Here is a 19,938-nt window from a genome sequence, read left to right on the forward strand (position 1 = left end):
ATACGCGTTCCATGTCGCATTTTAGCCCAAAACATGATGTACAACAATTGTTGTTTCCAATGTTACACGATTAAATTAAACGTGCTCTAACACTGGTCTTGTAATTTGTCAGGTAACCAATGAAATAGTCCGTCAAGTTATGGAGAACAAGGGTTTCTATAATCTAGAGAAACCCGGTGACTTCACAAATCTGGCAGATATCCAGTTCCTAGCGGCCATGATCCATCCCGGCGGTGGAAGAAATGATATTCCACAACGACTCAAGAGGCAGTTTAGCGTTTTCAATTGTACTCTTCCAAGCAACAACTCCATTGATAAGATCTTTGGTGAGTTGTCTGCAATATGCCTTGCTTTCGGACTGTTCTGTTTCTGTTAAATTTGGTTCGTTTGAATTTGCCCTCGCAAGAGCACCCTTACAATTTAGAAAGTTGGTGCGACAAATTCGGTACTTTCGTTTAAAGGACAGGACTCAGGGAAGTGATAACGACCGCGCGAACGTCAAGTGTTGTATTCTACTCTTTTAAAAAAGATGATTTTCCTTTTTGATTCAATTGTTTTTTATGTAGCCAATTCCAACATCCCACTTTATCGTATTAACACTCAATACTCCTTTATGTAGAATCCCTTCTTCACTCGATGATGAATGTCCTGTTGTATCATCCTGTTAATTTTTTTCCACGAACATTCTTGATGCTTCCCTCCATAGGAGGGAAAAGTCTTTTTTTGCTACTAAATAATGCCTACCTTTTTATTGCGGTAACGATACTTTGTCTTTGTTTTTGTTGTTGATTAAAAGGTGTAATTGGCAGTGGCCATTTCTGTTCGGAGCGTGGCTTTTCCAGTGTTGTTCAAGAACTTGCTAACAAACTTGTTCCTTGTACTCGCAGACTCTGGCAGCTGACTAAGGTACTCATGAGATAATTAACTTATGGAATATAAAGATCTTACGTTCGGTATCAGAAAAGGCAACAAGAAGGTTGTTGATTAAGTGGAAGATGGGATGTGATGTCCTGAAAGATATTCTCCTGATGGATATAATAGATTTCCAATTCTGAAAAGTTAACACTTTCCAGAACGCAAGAACACTCGTTATAAACGATTTATTAAGAGATGGTGTTTCATGAGAATATACTCACTTTTACGTTCTCATTCACATAAGTACTAGTATTTATATTCAAATTCAATTTCGCGTTGACGTTAAATCGATATTAGCATTCAAATACCTATTCATGTTCAGTCAGGAATGTTCCCCCAGGTCCTGGTTGTGCAAAGTTGGATAGCGCTATTCACCGGATAAATCGCTATCCAGCGCGTAAGTGGTACGGAGACCAATTGCGCTATCCAGTGGATAGTGATTTATCCAGCGGATAGCCCTATCCAACTTTTGAACATATGGAGCCAGCTCTCGTTCCTGCTTACCCGTAATTGCTTGGCAATGTGCTTTGTGAAGTTTTTATTGTTTTCAAGGTTTTTATTTCACTATAATAATGAAATATTAGGCAGTGATGAACGTAATCTTATTCATACTCGATATCTCAAAATTTTTTCACTTTTTGTTAGATCAAAATGCTTCCCACGCCAGCCAAATTTCACTACATCTTTAACCTGAGAGATTTGTCCAGGATATGGCAAGGTATTCTCTACTGCATCTCTGAAGTGGTATCGACTGAGCAGTCGTTGATGTCTCTATGGAAACACGAGTGCATCCGAGTTATTTCCGATCGTTTCACGAATCAACCTGACAAGGACTGGTTTGAGAAGACAATGAAGCGTGTTATCGGTGAGGAACTCGGAGAAGACTTGCAGGCGATGATCGAGGATCTACCATATCTGGTAGACTTTTTGAGGTTTGCTCCTGCTTTTTATAGCTTACTAATTTCTCCGCAAACTTGACTTTTTAATCTCCTTGTTAGACCAGCTCAAAATTCCAATCTGTAGGTAAACTGTGATTGTGGGTACAGTCGACTCTCTCTTAACGGATACCTCTATAAGACGGACACCTCTGTAAAACAGACACTTAGCGTTGGTCCCTGCCTTTCTTTACTCCTTTTATTTGACTCTTTATAAGACGGACATCTCTCTAAGACGGACACTTAGTGCCTGTCCCAAAGGTGTCCGTCTTAGAGAGAGTTGGCTGTATTAGCTCTAACGACTGATCAACACCATATCGTGAAAGTGGCCTAACTTGCCATTTTCACGATGACGACATTTTACTACAGCTACCAGAATTCATTTTGTTTTTGCTTTTTTATTTCGATTTGTCAATGCCGCCGATCTTTGAATAACAAGCCACAAGAAAACAACAAACTGAAGGATTCTGGTAGTTAGAGTGAAATGACGTCATCTTTTTATTGTCCAATTACGTTGTGTTGTTTAGGGATGCGCCAGAAGCCACAGGTGACGAGCCAGAAGACGCTGACTTTGAAACTCCAAAGGTTTATGAACCGGTAAGAAAATCATACAAGAAGTCTTTTTTTAATGTTCGAATTCCTCGCCGCGAAAACTCCTCGCGATGAATATCCAGAGATTTATATAACTGAAACTTCTACGATTGAAGCTACGAATGTTTGCGCTGACTTTATATTGTTTTCACCTTCCTTTCATGTTGTTGCTAAGGTTGTCGTAATTTCTTTTGTTAGTGCTGTTTCTTTGTATATTTCCGTTATTAATTTTCCTTTTTTTCTTTTATTCAATCTTTAAGATCCCATCCTTCGAAGGCCTTGAAGAAAGACTCAAGATGTACTTGGAGCAGTATAACGAGAGTGTCCGAGGCGCCGGCATGGATCTTGTGTTTTTCAGAGACGCCATGATTCATCTTATGAGGGTAATAACATCTCACTCACGCCTTCTGCCTTTTTCTACAGTGGCTGATCATCATCCACATTGTAGTATCATCCATGACTAAATTGCTATTACTGACTTGTAATGTCTATAAAAGTCGCTTGCCTCATTTGGTCCTCTTTGTCTCTTAGGAAGATCTTTGAGTCCTTAATATATTTATGGCCTGCAATGGCATTTAGAACACAGTTTGCGCGACTATACTCTGTGGATAGACGTCAGTAACACTCTCTTTCTTTTCCTTTTACAGGTGTCCCGTATAATTCGTACCCCGCGTGGTAACGCCCTCCTGGTCGGGGTAGGTGGTTCTGGAAAGCAGAGTTTGACGCGGCTGGCTTCGTTCATAGCTGGCTACAAAACATTTCAGATCACTCTGACAAGGTGGATAAACTATGTATATTGGCAGAGAATGTACTAACGCGCTCAGTTATGCTACTGATATTACACGTGGGAAATAAGTTCTTTCCCACGTTGTAGATTCTCGTTATGCGTTATCACAACGTGGACAGTTATGCGGCAGTTGACTAGGATAGTCAATTTTCTTTTATTACTATCTTTAGCGAGCTCCATTTTTGTACTGAGGTACTTATTTGATTGATCAGTGTAGAAAACATTCAACCTTTAGTCAGGGACATCTTTTCATCCGATTTTCTTCATCGAAATCATCTGTAAGTCCGTTCCTTTGTTCAAGCGGTCAATTTGCCAATGGTGCAGTTATTACTAAACAGCAAGCAAATTGTCAGTTTACCTGTCACCTAATGGATCAGTCAGTCAGTCAGTCAGTCAGTCAGTCAGGTTGTCAGTCAGCCAGCCAGTAGCCAGTGGCTACAGCAACCAGCCTGTCAGTTAATCGGTCAGTCAGTTTGTCAGTCAGCCTGCCAACTAGCTAGTAGCCAGTGACTAAAGTAACCAGACAACCTTTAAATCAGACAGTATGTCAGGCAGGTTTACGAGGAGTATTATGTATAGAAAAACAAGTCCAACCTGTCAATTAATCAATCAGTTAGTTAGTCGGGCAATTGTCAGTCAGCCAGCCGGTGACTAAAACAACCAGGCAACCTTCGGATCAGATAGTAAGCCAGTCAGGTTCGTGATTTGTACTCATTGTGGAAAAACAATTCCTCGTAGTCTCTTGTTGACATGGTTTTTATTTTAAATTTCGTAGGTCTTACAACGCTTCCAACTTGATGGAAGACCTCAAATATCTTTACCGAGTGGCAGGAATGCAGGGCTTGGGAATAACATTCATCTTCACCGACCAAGAAATCAAAGAAGAGGGCTTCCTTGAATACCTCAACAATCTTCTATCCTCCGGGGAAATTTCCAACCTTTTTGCTCGCGATGAGATCGACGAAATCTGCAGCGAGCTGATACCTGTGATGAAGAAGGAATTTCCCAGGCGACCACCGACAGGGGAAAATCTGTACGACTACTTCCTGACGCGAGCCAAGCACAATCTTCATGTTGTTCTGTGTTTCTCGCCGGTATGTCATATTCACAAATATCGAGAACACAAAGCTCGGCTTTAAAATTCGAAAGATGTGCTTTTTGTGTCAAAAAATGGAATAGAAAACAAGTACATTCGTGTCCTCGACAGGGATCGATTTCATCAAGATCAGCTCCCAAGCTCATCTTTTTCTCCTTTTCTTTTCGTGTTCAGGTCGGTGAGAAATTCCGCAACAGATCACTCAAGTTTCCTGGTCTAATTAGCGGATGTACGATGGACTGGTTCAGCCGCTGGCCAAAAGATGCTTTGATTGCTGTAGCAGATCACTTTTTGTCCAATTTCGAGATCGTTTGTGTGCCTGAGGTCAAGCAACAAGTGGTGCATGCTATGGGTGTGTTTCATGACGGTGTGGCCATAAGCTGCACTGATTATTTTCAAAGGTAAGAGATGTCCAATTATATTCCTTTCAGTTTTCCTATCGTGTTATGCTATGGAGCATAACCGATTTTCTCAGCATAGATATATAGTAACGCGTAGGGGTACCTCTCCTATCATTTGAGTCCATTGCTGTTCAGGAATTGTCCTAAGTACCTTTGTAGACAAGGGATAAAACCAGGACAATATCTTGCCAATTGTAACCCCTTGAATTCTTGTCAGCGACGATAATTGCTAAACGCTTCTTGGAAAATTTCAATTGTTGTAATTTATTTAAACACATTTAAAGGAAAAAATAAAAATAACAATTAGTGGGAAGCCATTTACTTTTGTAAACTCACCGTTATTGAGAGCAATTTTGAAGAAGTTCTTATGTCGAAACTATACTGTTGTTCAAGATCAAAAAACTGTTCTGAACTGATTCTTTCTTGGTCGTTTACTCTTTTGTGTCTCTACTTTAGATATCGTCGCGCGACACACGTTACTCCCAAGTCCTACCTTTCCTTCATCAATGGCTACAAGTCCATCTACTCTTTAAAACGAGAACAAATTGGCGAGCTGGCACGGAGAATGAACACTGGTTTAGACAAGCTCGTGGAAGCCAGTGAGTCTGTAGCTCAACTGTCTAAAGAATTAGCTGTGAAAGAAAAGGAGTTGGCCGTGGCATCTGAGAAGGCTGAACTGGTAAGATTCTTTATACGGACTGTTTCATTCGAGCAATGCTTTTGGCAAAGGGAGCCAAAATAAACGGAATGGGGACTTTGTTCCTCTTCCTTTTTTTCTGAATTGAACCAAGTATCAGAGTAGGTTTGACCCCACAATTCTTGATGAGAGTCGACACCTTTTGTTTTATGTAAATTAATTCAGTTGAAATACTACAGAACTAGTGTTTGTATAGTTGAACATCTATTTAGAAGCCTTGGGCACTCTAACTCACCAACTCAGTAACGCAAAATGAACCCGCCATTCTTTGATAAGTGACCACTTGTTTCTTCTTCCAAGATGGCCACTTAAAAGAGGTTCAACTGAAACATGGAAACGAGTGTCTAACAGTCTTGACCCTAAAACCGTATCCTTTAAGTCTGCAGCGAAAACTTCACTATTGCTCGGAAGGCTGAAGGTCAGATCGCCACAAGTTTCGCAAGCATTAATAATCATTTCAGAAGGAAGGTCAAACACTCGAAAGAGTATCTAATCTGATACAAAGTTTAATCTGATATAAGGCTTCAGCTTATATTTTTGACCCACTTCTCGCGCCGAACGGGTAATAAGATGAGACACTCCGTACCCTTGTGAAATGTTTTACTTAAATGTTTTAACTGACCAGTAACACTATTTTTGGCAGGTGCTTAAAGAGGTTACAGTAAAAGCTCAAGCTGCAGAGAAAGTCAAAGCTCAGGTTCAGAAAGTCAAAGACAAAGCTCAAGCTATTGTAGACGATATTGCGGTAAGTTATTCATCTGATTGAGAGTTCATAGTGGGATCGAGGGTGGGGTCTTGGCTGATTTATGGTGACTTAAGCGCCTTGAGAGCCGTCTCGCAATCCTGGTGAATAGCGATCCGCCTCCATGCTTATAATTCCACGCCTTATCCCGAAGCCGTCGTTTTAAGAATCTACCCTCATTAATCGTCAGGTCAGTAAACAAGGCGACATTTTTCTGTAGTTCACCGGCGGCCCCGAAGAATTCTCCGAAGTAACATTATTGTCATTTTTTTAGGCCGATAAAGCTGTTGCTGAAGAAAAACTTGAAGCTGCCAGGCCGGCTTTGGAGGAAGCAGAAGCTGCTTTACAGGTGAGAAACGCTGTTGTATATTGGAACTGTGTTTTATTCCTCCAAAGTATCTCGTCCTTTTGGTATTAAGAGACACAATCATTGTCTGCCGGTACGATCCTCAAATAGCTTTCAATCATCGGACAAACTTGACCACTATGACCCTCTAATAGAAATGTAAGATTTTTGCCAAATTCAGTGCTTTAAATGTCCGAAGTAACTAAGTTTTATACGCTCTTCTACACGCCATCCTTCAGCTACTGAATTATGTTAAAGTTATGTTAAAATATTTTATTTGGCGGCTATCTAGGGCGCTTTGCATTCAGCCTAAAATTCCGTAAATTTCGGTTAGAAATCAATGGAACGGACCATTTTGGTTCGGTCCGACCGGAATATTTGAGACCACTTTTGACGGTGGTCCACTTCGACCGGTCCGCACATTCGAAGTCCGAAATGTCCCTTTTCACTTGATTTAATCATTGTCCCCAGTACCGCTCTTTTGCATCGTGATTACAAGAATAATAACCAAACCCGCGTTGGCTTGGGTAGGGTCTGTGCAACAGGAATGTACTATTCCATTTGGCACGTGGAATTTCCCAGATTTCAAACCAGAATTTTTTTTGAATGGAAAGCGCCCCTAGATTCAGTCACGATGTGAGAGATGAAACTTACCTAACTCGGCTAAAACGCCACATATCCTTCCCCAGTATATTGTCAGAATCAAGTATATAACACCCCAAAGGCAGTGTATAAGAATGAATATTTCCAACCACCACTGTCCAGGTGGCCATAGTTTCAGAGTACCGAGAAAAAAGACACAGTGTGGTCAATGTATAAGATTCATTTACCATCTCCCATATTTTTTGAGAGTTTAGGGAAAGAGGGAAATCATGATATCAGACTATTCAAATTTATTTGTCCCCAGACCATCAAAGCTGCCCATATCGCCACGGTCCGTAAGCTGCCCAAGCCTCCACATCTGATCATGCGCATTATGGACTGCGTTTTGATCTTGTTTCGGAAGAGACTGGACCAAGTGGTGTTTGACGCGGAAAGAAACTGCTGTAAGCCATCCTGGTCTGAGTCACTGAAGGTAACACCGCTATTTTCGTCTCCAAGGCATATGATTTGCTTATATAACTCAAATCAAGTTCAAAAATAAAACGCGGATCTTATCAAAAATGGCGAAAACAGTGAGAAAGTTAAGCTTCTATAGATACTTGTGCGATGTGTTGAAGGTGGGACGTTAAAGCTTTAACAGCTATCGCCTTACTTTGCAATTGTAAGAAAAGATATTCACCCAGACTAGGGGAAAAGCTAGACTACGAGTAGTCCCCATTTTTCCTCACGGACGGTAAAGCGGGCGAAACGCGAACTCGCGTGAAAATCACCCCACCCGAGAAAGGCGAGACGCGGTGAAAGGGAAAAGCGTGCAGGTTCCTAAGTTCAAGTCCGGTCAGAACAACCGGAAGTCCTGTTTGGTTAGAACAAGCTATTTCACACTAACCAAGGTTCGTCATACACCAAGTCCTTGTTTGATTGGAAAAGGTTATATATTTTGTGTACTTGTGCTTCTCAGAATTGCTGGTATAATCTGTACTGGAAATTCTGTTTATGGTATATTGTCTTTTCTTATTCAGATAATGAGTCAGTCTAATTTCCTAACGACGCTTCAAAGTTTCCCGAAAGACACAATCAATGATGAAATGGTAGAACTCTTAGCCCCTTATCTGGAAATGGAAGACTACAATATGGAGACTGCTAAAAGGGTATGTAGTTTTAGCAACGAACGCACCAAATTTATTTTATGGCAGCACCATGGTGTTTGTCAATGCCATAACTGTCTAGGAGCTTTCCTCTGCGCCAAATCAACCGGTCATAAATGGAATAACACAGTTGTATTGAGCCAAGGGCCGCTTGTCATTCAACCAAAACTTTCCAAAATTTGGAAACAGCGGCAAATGGTTCAGAAATTTACCGGAAACGTTTCCAGAAATTCCGGAAACTTTTGAATTTTCCGAAGTACGGACCATTCAACCGAAAATTCTTGAAATTCCGGGAGCAACGTTAAATGGAAAGGAAAGTTGCGGGAAAATTTTTTTGAAAATAGGTGGAAATGCTGTCCCTTTCGCTATTGCAAGTTGCCGAAAATTCCAGCCGGTAGTTTTGGTTGAATGGAAAGCGCCTCAAGTTTGCTGTCGGATCGAAGCGTCCATTTACGATTCGACAGATTTGTTTCGCAAATGGAAGGGTAATTTTGGATGGCACTGGAGCAACCGGTCAAAGAGGACCACCTCTGGAGTTGGTCCATTTTGACCGGTAAATTCCCAAGCGTGCCGAAGCGTTCCATGTATTTATCGGCCAAAATTTCCGAAAATTTTGGCTGGTATAGAAAGCACCCTGTGTTACAATGTTACTACTTTCGTAGACAGAATTAATGGCAAGTTAATTTTTGGGGATTCTTCATTTACAGGTGTGCGGCGATGTCGCTGGTTTGTGCTCCTGGACGAAATCCATGTCCATTTTCTTTGGCATTAACAAAGAAGTATTACCGTTAAAGGTAAATTGTACTGTTGCATTAGAGAGTATTCAGTTTCTTTTCTGCACTAAATTCTTGGCGTCACATCTATCATCCTTGTGCGTCTATCTTCTGTGGGTGGTGTGAGAATGAAGACTAAGCGTCAAGTATCTTTTTTTTCAGGCAAATTTGACAATTCAGGAGGCGAAGTTAAACGTTGCTCAAAACGATCTAAACGAGGCGCAGGCACAGTTGGACGAAAAACAGGCTGAACTTGATAAAGTGCAGGCCATGTACGATAAGGCAGTGCAAGAAAAACAGGTAAAGCTGGTTGAACATAGACTGTCTATATTTCAAGGAACTATTTTTAAAAGAGTTAAACAGACACAGGGCTCGAAAAAATCGTGAATTCCATCTGGTCGTTTTGGCAAGGAGCTCTCATATTTCATGCTTGCCGGGGACCACTTCTTGCTCGTTTTTGTTAGTGATTTTGTCTCATGATGATTTGACTGGTCCCTTTCTCACTGGACAAGAAAGCTTGAAGAACTGCTTGTCCCTAACTACCGGATGGTGTTTTTATCGAGCCTTGAGATATTTTATGTAATGAAGTGTAGAGAACCCAGTTTCTGCCCAGAAAATTCCACAAACGATACCATTGTACGTTAAATGTCATGGCAATCTGAACTTCATTGGCTTAACTTTGGTAAAACTGGTGATTATCAACTGTTTTATTCGTATTTTTATCTGGAATTTTTACAGGATCTTCTGGATGACGCAGAAACATGTCGCCGGAAAATGTTAGCGGCCTCCACTCTGATTGGTGGATTAGGAGGCGAGAAAGAAAGATGGACTGAACAGAGTAAAGAGTTTGAAGCACAGATTGGCAGGTACAACAACTCCCTGCGGCCGCGTACAATAAGATTTATTCCATATCACGGTGACATCAAGAGTCCCGTTTTGTCCCTGTCCCTGTCACGACGTTGCGTGACATAGAGCTGTACAGAATTGACGTCCTCTTCAAAGGTGTTTAATTTTTCAAATATGTCAAATAGTTGTATTCTTTTGACAGGTTGGTTGGAGACGTGTTGCTGTGCACAGGATTTTTGTCCTACTCTGGTCCTTTCAACCAGGAATTCCGTGACATGTTGATGGGAAAATGGCAGAAGGATATGAAGTCACGCAAGATTCCTTTTACCGCCAACCTTAATGTCACGGGAATGCTTGTTGATGCTGCAACGGTACGAAATATATTTTTCCCATCGAATTTAGTCGACATAATACTTTATAAAGCACTACAAATGTAGACATCAGTCATTTGTTGACCGGGTTATTCTCATTTTTTGTGATTCCAGGTGGGTGAATGGAATCTTCAGGGGTTACCAAACGACGAATTATCTGTCCAGAATGGCATTATTGTCACCAAGGCAACAAGATATCCTCTGTTGATAGATCCGCAGGGTCAAGGAAAAGCCTGGATTAAAAACAGAGAAAAGGACAGTGAGATGCAGGTGGGTGGTTGCAGGGTCTGCTATGTTCGTATTCGTGACCCGTACAGCGTCCTATAAACAGTGAAGTTAGGAAGTTTCTGAGTTTATTTCAACCATAAACTTTGCTTCCTGTTTGTGCCGTGTTGATAATTCGGCCTATCTACCTGTTGTGTTCTACAACATGCATCTTCGTTTTGGAAACAAGTGCAAGTTTATTTCGTAAAAAGGTTTAGAAATTGGCCACCAAGTACTGTAGTCTCTTGGACACCTCGGCTTAGTAGCTTTAATTTTATAGCAGACAATCTCACGGGGGATAGCTGATCTCTGAAAGTGAATATTTTGGCAACAGGTTACCTCTCTCAATCACAAATACTTCCGGAACCATCTTGAAGACAGCCTCTCATTGGGAAGACCGCTGCTCATCGAGGACGTGGGCGAAGAAATGGACCCAGCTCTTGACAATGTATTGGAGAAGAATTTCATCAAAAGTGGCAGCACTCTAAAGGTGAAAGTCGGAGACAAAGAGATTGATGTCATGAAGGGCTTTATGTTATACATCACAACGAAGCTCTCAAACCCCGCTTACACCCCTGAGGTACGTTGTATATTTGTTTGTCATGGATAAAAGTCTATCATGAGTGTGTTTGGTCGATCTACTTAATCAATTCAGTTGATAAAGCCATAATTTTGCATTTTACCCTTGCAACCTGCAACGCAACTGTTATAATTAGGTAATCACTCAAATTTACTCTTAACATTAAAATTTAAGAATAATACAGGTCTTTCTGTATTCAATGTTTTTGCAATTGCCTTTTCTACAATTTGATTGAAAGAATTTTCTTTAATCATTGGAAGAGACTCAATTTAGATTTTAGTTACATTGGTGGATTTTTTCTCTGAATCACCTTATGGACACATCAAGCGATAGAAAAAAAATTCAATGTAGAATTAATATCAATACAGGTCCTAACATCATATGACCGACGTGCGCCCGTTTCAAATAATATATAATTAATTGCATTATTTTCGTTATTTTCTAAAATAGATCAGTGCTCGAACTTCTATTATTGACTTCACGGTGACCATGAAAGGTTTGGAAGATCAACTGCTGGGCCGTGTGATCCTGACTGAAAAAGCGGTAAGTTGACACAAACAGCTCTTATTCCGTGACGGGTTGCGCAGGAAATCGTCCATCCTTATCACTAGCAGTATTGCTTCTGTCATGCTGATCTTTTGCGACAAACCTGTTCTTTTACAAACTTATTTCGCCTTTTCAATGGGTCTACCGCTTGCTTTTTTTTTATCCAGAGAAACGCATGTTGTTAAGCGCTGGTTGATTCCAAGACATGCGCCCGAACCATTAAAGGACGTTAATTCATTACATCAAGAATTAATGCATACAGCAGTGTGAACTCACGTTCATGTATTATTTGATACAGGAGCTGGAGGCCGAGCGTACAAAACTAATGGAAGACGTCGCTTCGAACAAGAGAAAAATGAAGGAACTGGAAGATAACTTGTTGTTCAGACTCACAAGCACTCAGGTATGGAAGTCAGACTGTGAGAACGGTCAAAAGATTTCTGGTATTAACTCGATGATGTCTGAAAATTTAATTTTGGCAGTTTTTGAAAGATCCCCTTTCCATTTTGTTGAAAATTAGATTCTTACTGTCCTTTTAACTGAATTCGTGCTTTTTTTGGGTGGGCTATGCCTCAAGTGGTTGTCTTTATTTCATTGCGTCTTAACAAATGTTGCGCTTATCCAGACTTCTATCACCTATAATATATTTCTACCCAAGGAAAGGCTAATACCTCCGTGCCTAAAATGCGGCCTTGCACTAATAAGATACTTAACGCAATGTCTTTTTCTCCATTCAGGGTTCTCTTGTCGACGATGAGTCTTTGATTGAGGTGCTAAGTACAACCAAAGCAACAGCTGAAGAAGTCAGCCAAAAACTTCTTGTAGCAGCTGACACGGAAGTAAAGATCAACGGCGCAAGAGAAGAATTTAGGCCGGGTAAGAATTGAGCGTTTCATCAATCAACATTCTATTTTATTCTTAGATGGCTGCTCAGCATGACTGCTCGGTTGCCCTTTTAGGCGCACATCATCTGTTGTTAGTTTTTATTGCTGGGCAGCGTCGCCTGACAGTGTACTATTTTACGCATAGGACATATTACTAACAGTCAGGTGCAGCCTGAGATTCAAACAAAATTTTTACTCTGATACTTTGCAGATGTTACACAAATGCGTTAACACGATGACGCTAATGGCGTTTTCAATGAACACAAGTTCAAAATTTTCATTCGAAATTTGTCCTCGCGATTTATTATTTTTTTATCAATACCTCGAGCTTAATTTCTTAATTGTCGGTATTTTTTGTTTTAGTGGCCACCCGAGGGAGTATCCTGTATTTCTTGATTGTTGAGATGAGCATGGTAAACTACATGTACCAGACGTCTCTCAAACAATTTTTGGGGCTGTTCGACAATGCTATGGCAAGGTAAGGGATTAAGTGGTAGATTTCGATTCTTGAAAACCCATTACCGTTTCTTTGCTTTTAAACTGGGAAATTTCCATGGCCTCCACCCTGCGTGGACTTTTAGTCTAAGAAGATTATATTCTCTGCTCCTAGTGAATTATGTTTCTTACAGCGTAACAAATTTCTCCGTGTGCTTTTTTTATGCTTTCATTTTTCCTTTCTTCTATTTTGTGTTAGATCCCAGCCATCTCCTATTACTTCCAAGAGGATACACAACATTATAGATTACTTGACGTACGAAGTTTGGAAGTACTCGTGCCGGGGTCTCTACGAGAATCATAAGTTTCTGTTTACGCTTCTTCTAGCACTGAAGATTGATTTGCAGAATAAAAAGGTCATTGCTACATTCTATTCATGAATTTGTCGGAGGAAATATTTAAGACCAACCTGCAACAGATTGGCCGTTTTCACACTAGAGACGGATAATCCATTTTCAAAATCCGTTAAAATTGACAGTTGAACAGATAGATAAAGTCAGGCGGATTGTTCATCCAAAATTAGAACCGTTCCATTTTCAAATTAGGACGTATTTTATCTGTCTGACGTGAATTATGTAACGGATAACCCGTCGCAGACGAATAATGCGTCTTTAGTGTGAAAACGGCCATTCACACAGGCTACGCATTTTTTTCTTTCTTTCTTTTTTCTTCTATTTTCCAATACGTTTTTCGAACAACTCAAACCACTTCAGTTCTTTATAGTTACGCTTTACCCTTCAGGTTAAACACAGCGAATTTATGACACTCATCAAGGGAGGCGCTTCTCTTGACCTGAAAGCAGTGCAACCCAAACCTTGCAGATGGATAACAGATGTGACGTGGTTGAACCTCGTGGAACTTAGTAAACTACCCCAGTTCTCAGACGTACTAAATCAGGTATGAGCCCGCGTTACTTGTCATTTATCTTCTCGACTCCTGTATCCCCGCCAGCAAAATATGTTCTTTAGTTGTCGCGTTGTTGTTGTTGCTGCTGTTTCGTTTGTTTGTTGCTGCTGATATTGAATCGCTTCGACTTTTTGAATATTACGTACGTCTTGTTTACCTCCATTGACAGATCTCTAGAAATGAGAAGCAGTGGAAAAACTGGTTTGACAAAGACGCCCCGGAAGAAGCTGACATTCCTGATGGATATGCAAACTCGTTAGACACGTTTAGAAAACTTCTGCTAATCAGGTAATGCGCTCTTCTGATTCCGTGGAGTGAAATGCGACGATTACTGTGTTTGATATATGTCATACAGTGTGACGACCAGCTTGATTAATAAAGGACACAATTATATGGCATTTGCATTTATTCTGTGGGTACGACAACTCTTATAAGGCTTTGTGAAATCTCCTCTCCGCTGGGTGCTAGATCCGTCACCTTGAATCATTCTTTTCCAGCGCCGAATTACAGTCATAGCAACCCTCACCGCCCCCTCCTCCCCTATCACACATACACACACACACACACACACACACACACACACACACACACACACACACACACACACCCGCGAACCCCTCCCCCCCCCCCCCCCCCCCCCCCTTATCGTCAGTGTACTTAAGTCTCACTGTCAATTGTGCTATAAACAGGTCCTGGTGCCCAGACCGAACCATGGCGCAGGCGCGAAAGTACATCGCAGAGTCCATGGGATCCAACTACGCTGAGAACGTGATCCTTGATTTGGAAAAGACCTGGGAGGAGAGTGATAATAGAACACCGCTGATCAACTTCCTGTCCATGGGCTCAGATCCTACCAGTCTAATTGAAAACCTTGCCAAACGGCACAAGTTCGGTACGTATAACAAAAGGGTGTGCAAGACGGTATTTTATGAGAAATAGAAAATGGAACAGCAAAAATGTGCGTCTGTTGCTGTTTTTTCCTTTTTTCCCGTTGGTTGTTCGCAGAGATTTGTTTCTACAAACCCTGATTTGTATTGAAGTTAATTTATTTACATTGTCCTTTATTTTCCTTTGTAGATTGCCGAGCCATTTCTATGGGGCAAGGACAAGAGATTCATGCTAGAAAATTGGTTGGACAATTCATGCAAACGGTACGTGTCATTGTTACTGCCGTTTCTAAAACTGGAAAACGGTTTGTTAAGAATTTTTGGTGAAAGAGATACCAACGTTATTTCCTCTGAATCAAGAGACTTCCTCAGCATGAACGCTGTTTTTACACACCGTTACGAATGGATCTCAAGTAAAGCGATACTAATTCAGATGTTTGGTATGTCAGGGTGGATGGGCGCTCCTTCAGAACTGTCACCTTGGTTTGGAGTTCATGGATGAGTTGTTAGACACTGTTGTGGATGCGGAGCAAGTTCATGATTCTTTTAGACTGTGGATGACCACCGAGGAGCATGCACACTTCCCAATTGGCCTCTTGCAGGTATGCGACTACTCGACTACTGTACTTGAAAAGTCGCATTCGGCTTTGTTGACCGTTTCATCGCTAAGAGTATGCAACTTTTGCTTCCGCTTCCTTTTGTTTGAATGGTTTGTGATTGGCATTCTGCATGTATATTTAACGACCTCATGTCTCAGTGTTACGAGACTGTCTTGATTACTGTGGGGTGGTGTTTTATAAGGGCAAAAAAAAAAAACTTAGTGTAGCGTTTAACTGTCGATTCATCGACACAACTACCTCAATTGCTTACTATACTTGAAAACTGAAGGTCTACTCGCCTTTGTTGACCGTTTAAAGAATGTTTGGTTTAAAAACTGATATTGGTGCCAAACGTTAAAAGTCTAAAATACTAACTGGCGGAAGGTGAACGAGTCAGGTGTTTACAAGCGATGTGCCATTGACCAGAGCGGGGACTCGAGTACAATGCCTTAACCACTTAGCGGCGACACCCCATTAGAATATGTTAATGAAGGCAGCATAGAAGTAATTTCAAGTGCTATTTACTTTAAAGTACTTACTTTGATATGAGTGACTTTTTTCTTCTAAACAGATGTCCATTAAATTCACTAATGAACCTCCCCAAGGACTGAGGGCCGGACTCAAGCGAACCTACACCGGTAAGCTCATGGTTTGCATTTTATCCAGGTTTCTTCGTCCTTCTATTGTTGACCAGTCACGAGTTACATTCTTGTTTATGTTGTTATTTCAAGGTATTAATCAGGACCAGCTGGATGTCAGCAACCTTCCGCAGTGGAAACCTATGCTCTTTGCGGTTGCCTTCCTTCATACTACTGTTCAGGTGGGTGGAGGCCCATCATTGGTGTCAATAGTGTTTTAATATTACTGAACCAAATGTTGAACTGCTTGAACAAATTATTTAACATCATTAAAAGGGCTCAACAATATTGCAGCAATGCCTTTTTAATTGTCTCACTGAGGTTTAGGGATGAATAGTTTATGTCTTTTTTTAGATTTCAATGTGCAAAAGTCGGTCAATTTCTGTAAACAAATGTACTACGATCATTTTAACACGTTGATTGATATTTGACCCGACAGTTCCTGAAATCTCCTCGAAGAAAAGTAACTGATTCGAAATTTGAACTTCCTCGTCCCTTAAAAGTCATTGCTTTAGCTTTGATCTTTTTTGTTTCTCGTTGTTACTTAATCAAAAACGGTGTCCTATCAATAGCTGTCATAAGCAGTTTTTTCCTAGCTCTACCCAATTATCTCGACTAAACTTACTTACAAACTGCAGTACTTATTTTATTAATTCATTCACGGCATAGCGATGTAGCATACCTGCGTCAACTTTACTTTTCATTGTCCTTTAGGAACGTAGAAAATACGGTCCATTGGGCTGGAATATCCCATATGAATTTAACCAGGCTGACTTTACAGCCAGTGTGCAGTTTGTTCAAAACCATTTGGATGACATGGATATCAAGAAGGGTGTATCATGGAACACTGTACGTTACATGCTGGGAGAGGTTCAATATGGCGGAAGGGTCACAGACGACTTTGATAAACGGCTTCTAAACACTTTTGCCAAGGTAAATACTCTGAAAACTAAACGAGTGTCTGTATTGTAGTTTAGAAAATACGCTGTTAGTTATCAACACTTGCAAGAACCAAACGGACTAAATCAATTAGAAAGTAACTTCGGTATTTTTGGACTGTTGCTAAATTTCCATGGAATAAGTTGAGTCTTGACAGGCATAGGACTTTTTGGTTCCTGGAAACATTTTTATGTGGACGTTTTTCTTGGAAACTATCAAACCATGTATTTTCGTAAAACTTTGTGTTTGAACAGAGGAAAAGTTTGTTTGTAGTTGTATTTAACTAGGGACATTCAAGACCCAAGTAGATTTGTCCTCAGTTTACAAATTCACTTTTACTGACCTTCAGCACGAGCTACCAGCATTTTTACAGATCTGCTCCCTGAGCCAATGGTTATGCAGTTTTTCACTTCATCCTTTGTAGGTGTGGTTTAGCGAGTCAATGTTCCAGCAAAGTTTTAATTTCTACAAGGGTTATACCATACCAAAGTGTACCTCGGTACCGCAATACATGGATCATATTGACACTCTCCCCCTTGTGGACTCCCCTGAGGTGTTTGGACTGCATCCTAACGCCGATATCACGTAAGTTGAGATTTAACGAAACAAGGCTAGTAAATCGTCCAAGGTAAAAAATTTCATTGTTCTTGACCTGGCCTTAGAACCTCTTGACTTCCAGTTTTAGAAAATTATTTAGAAAGGGAAATAGTCCTAACTCTTTAAACCATCTTTTTGTGTTTAAAAACATGCAACAACCGTTGTGAAAATCCAAGCAAGAAGTTGTTAAAAATAACTTTGCACCTTTGCATGGTAAATTGTAGCTACGTTAGCGATGCATTCGGCTTAAAAAAAAATGAACGGGGCTGTCGAAAATACACTAACGAGTATTTCACGTGTGTTTACAGATACCAGAGTAACCTGGCCAAGTCTTGCCTGGATACAATCCTTAGCATTCAGCCAAAGGATAGCTCAGGCGGCGGAGGAGAAACCCGCGAGTCTGTTGTACAGCGGCTGGCTGATGACATGCTCGATAAGCTTCCTGAAAACTACATCGCACATGAGGTAAACTGAACGAATAAGATTATTTTGACGTTTCACTGAGTATCCGAGTCTTCAGTTCTTTGTCAATCACGGAAAAAAGTGGACCTCTTTTCATTTTTTTTCTAGGGTATAAACTGGTATTCGAGTACAAAGGTTGAAAATTCTCATTATTTTTATTTTTTTATTTTTTTATTTCAGGTGAAGGCGAGGTTACAGAAGATGGGAGTACTGTCTCCCATGAATATCTTCTTGAGGCAAGAAATCGATCGAATGCAGAGAGTGATAACCGCTGTGCGGCAAACACTGACAGATCTAAAACTGGCCATTGACGGAACCATCATTATGAGCGAGGTTAGCTTTCTTCTATTCTGCTTTTTTGGCATTTTCGTTAAGTTTTATCTTTCTTTGAAAAACCTGAGAATCATCGAATGACAATGTGGAATATTATCGCCAATCCTTGGCTTACAAAAAACGGAGCTGATAAATTGTTTTCGTTTGTTTGTTTTTTATAATTTGCCGTCATGTAAATGGTCATGAGAAGTGCCAACGTTAGTTACAGTGACCAAGCCATTCTTTTATTGTAGCTATAGCAGAGTGCAGCCAAACGGACTGTTCCATGTCCTGGGCTTAAACTTTCACTGTGCACTTTTCTTTATTTGATTTTGATACAATTCTTGGCCTTTTCTTTAGACCTTAAGAGACTCACTTGACTGCATGTACGATGCCAGGATACCTACACACTGGAAAAAAGTAAGTAGTTTATAATTACCCCTTTAAACCCTAATATCAAAATTTGAATTCTCATTTGTTGCCCCTATTCATTTCCCACAGAATCAGCGGGGAGAAGTTGATAAAATATCAAGCAAATTCATCTTGTGTGATCATGTCCGTAATTCTCTTGACCACTCTCTTTTACAAAGGATGAGGGTTAAGACAGGAGAAAATGTCGGGACATCCACAGGTTAAAGCGTTCTAGTTACACATTTGAAAGTACTTTCCCGAGAAAACATCGACCACTTTTTTCCATTTTTCTTCCACTTTATTTCATCCCTTTTTAGATCTCATGGGAGTCTTCCACGCTTGGATTCTGGTACACCGAACTTTTGGAAAGAAACAGCCAGTTTAGGAATTGGTGTTTTGAAGGAAGACCTAATGTGTTCTGGATGACAGGCTTCTTCAATCCCCAAGGATTCCTCACCGCCATGAGACAGGTATGATTTATTCGCCACTTTAAGGTTGCGCGAGAAACCGGGTCGAAATGGCTGTCGAAGTGCATTGTGTGCCTCTTTTGGGGGATGAATTTACCGCCATATTAAAAACAGTCCCACAATGTACTTCGACAATCATCTCGACCCGCTCTCCCGCGTAACCTCAAATCGATTGTAATCCGTTTTCCTCAGTAATTAACAGTATTTACTCGTTTTACCGTACGTTTGGTCAGTCATAGACCAACGGTGAAGTCAAAAGTGACCCCGGAGGCAAGATGGTGAAATATAACCTCGTCGTATGTTGACGCCTCTAGTGGCTCTTTGGTAGCTTTAAACACAGTTAGTAGAGAAAACTGGTTATGACAGGCCGTAAACATTTATGGTAACAACAACGGTACCCGGCAGTTTATGTTAGAAGTTCTCTGACGGTGCACAATTTTTTGTTTTTTAATGACGGAATAAATTAATGTAAGGTTTCTATTGGTCAATAAGATCAACAAGACATGAATGCTAACCATTCCAATATATCAACTATGCTTTAACTGACTACTATGTAGCTAGTTACAAGGAATATATGTTGTGGTTCAATTTTTCCTCGGTTTTTTATTTCCTTCACTATCATATATCACCAAACCCAAAAACAAAAGAAAATTAAATTTAAACCAAAGATAACATTAAACCACAGCATTTACATTTTTACAAT

The 19,938-nt window shown here is 40.5% G+C and overlaps 1 protein-coding gene across 1 annotated transcript in view; it reads left to right on the forward strand.

Moving 5' to 3' along the window:
• LOC140927342 (dynein axonemal heavy chain 5-like) overlaps positions 1-19,938 on the forward strand; it is a 49,644-nt gene that overhangs the window by 28,045 nt on the left and 1,661 nt on the right. The window contains exons 41-77 of the mRNA XM_073376974.1: positions 113-326; positions 797-906; positions 1,561-1,847; positions 2,378-2,447; positions 2,702-2,824; positions 3,089-3,219; positions 4,004-4,322; positions 4,499-4,725; positions 5,182-5,404; positions 6,066-6,167; positions 6,439-6,513; positions 7,418-7,585; positions 8,133-8,261; positions 8,966-9,052; positions 9,194-9,331; positions 9,770-9,897; positions 10,080-10,248; positions 10,363-10,518; positions 10,847-11,092; positions 11,543-11,635; positions 11,937-12,041; positions 12,376-12,514; positions 12,886-13,000; positions 13,217-13,373; positions 13,759-13,914; positions 14,093-14,211; positions 14,613-14,815; positions 15,001-15,074; positions 15,260-15,412; positions 15,981-16,047; positions 16,141-16,229; positions 16,762-16,980; positions 17,411-17,571; positions 17,892-18,048; positions 18,226-18,378; positions 18,718-18,777; positions 19,086-19,238. Of these exons, the coding sequence (XP_073233075.1) occupies positions 113-326; positions 797-906; positions 1,561-1,847; positions 2,378-2,447; positions 2,702-2,824; positions 3,089-3,219; positions 4,004-4,322; positions 4,499-4,725; positions 5,182-5,404; positions 6,066-6,167; positions 6,439-6,513; positions 7,418-7,585; positions 8,133-8,261; positions 8,966-9,052; positions 9,194-9,331; positions 9,770-9,897; positions 10,080-10,248; positions 10,363-10,518; positions 10,847-11,092; positions 11,543-11,635; positions 11,937-12,041; positions 12,376-12,514; positions 12,886-13,000; positions 13,217-13,373; positions 13,759-13,914; positions 14,093-14,211; positions 14,613-14,815; positions 15,001-15,074; positions 15,260-15,412; positions 15,981-16,047; positions 16,141-16,229; positions 16,762-16,980; positions 17,411-17,571; positions 17,892-18,048; positions 18,226-18,378; positions 18,718-18,777; positions 19,086-19,238 (5,475 nt within the window). The remainder of the gene's footprint in view (positions 1-112; positions 327-796; positions 907-1,560; positions 1,848-2,377; positions 2,448-2,701; positions 2,825-3,088; positions 3,220-4,003; positions 4,323-4,498; positions 4,726-5,181; positions 5,405-6,065; positions 6,168-6,438; positions 6,514-7,417; positions 7,586-8,132; positions 8,262-8,965; positions 9,053-9,193; positions 9,332-9,769; positions 9,898-10,079; positions 10,249-10,362; positions 10,519-10,846; positions 11,093-11,542; positions 11,636-11,936; positions 12,042-12,375; positions 12,515-12,885; positions 13,001-13,216; positions 13,374-13,758; positions 13,915-14,092; positions 14,212-14,612; positions 14,816-15,000; positions 15,075-15,259; positions 15,413-15,980; positions 16,048-16,140; positions 16,230-16,761; positions 16,981-17,410; positions 17,572-17,891; positions 18,049-18,225; positions 18,379-18,717; positions 18,778-19,085; positions 19,239-19,938) is intronic.

Source organism: Porites lutea, chromosome 2, assembly GCF_958299795.1.
Source record: "Porites lutea chromosome 2, jaPorLute2.1, whole genome shotgun sequence".
Taxonomy (NCBI): domain Eukaryota; kingdom Metazoa; phylum Cnidaria; class Anthozoa; order Scleractinia; family Poritidae; genus Porites; species Porites lutea.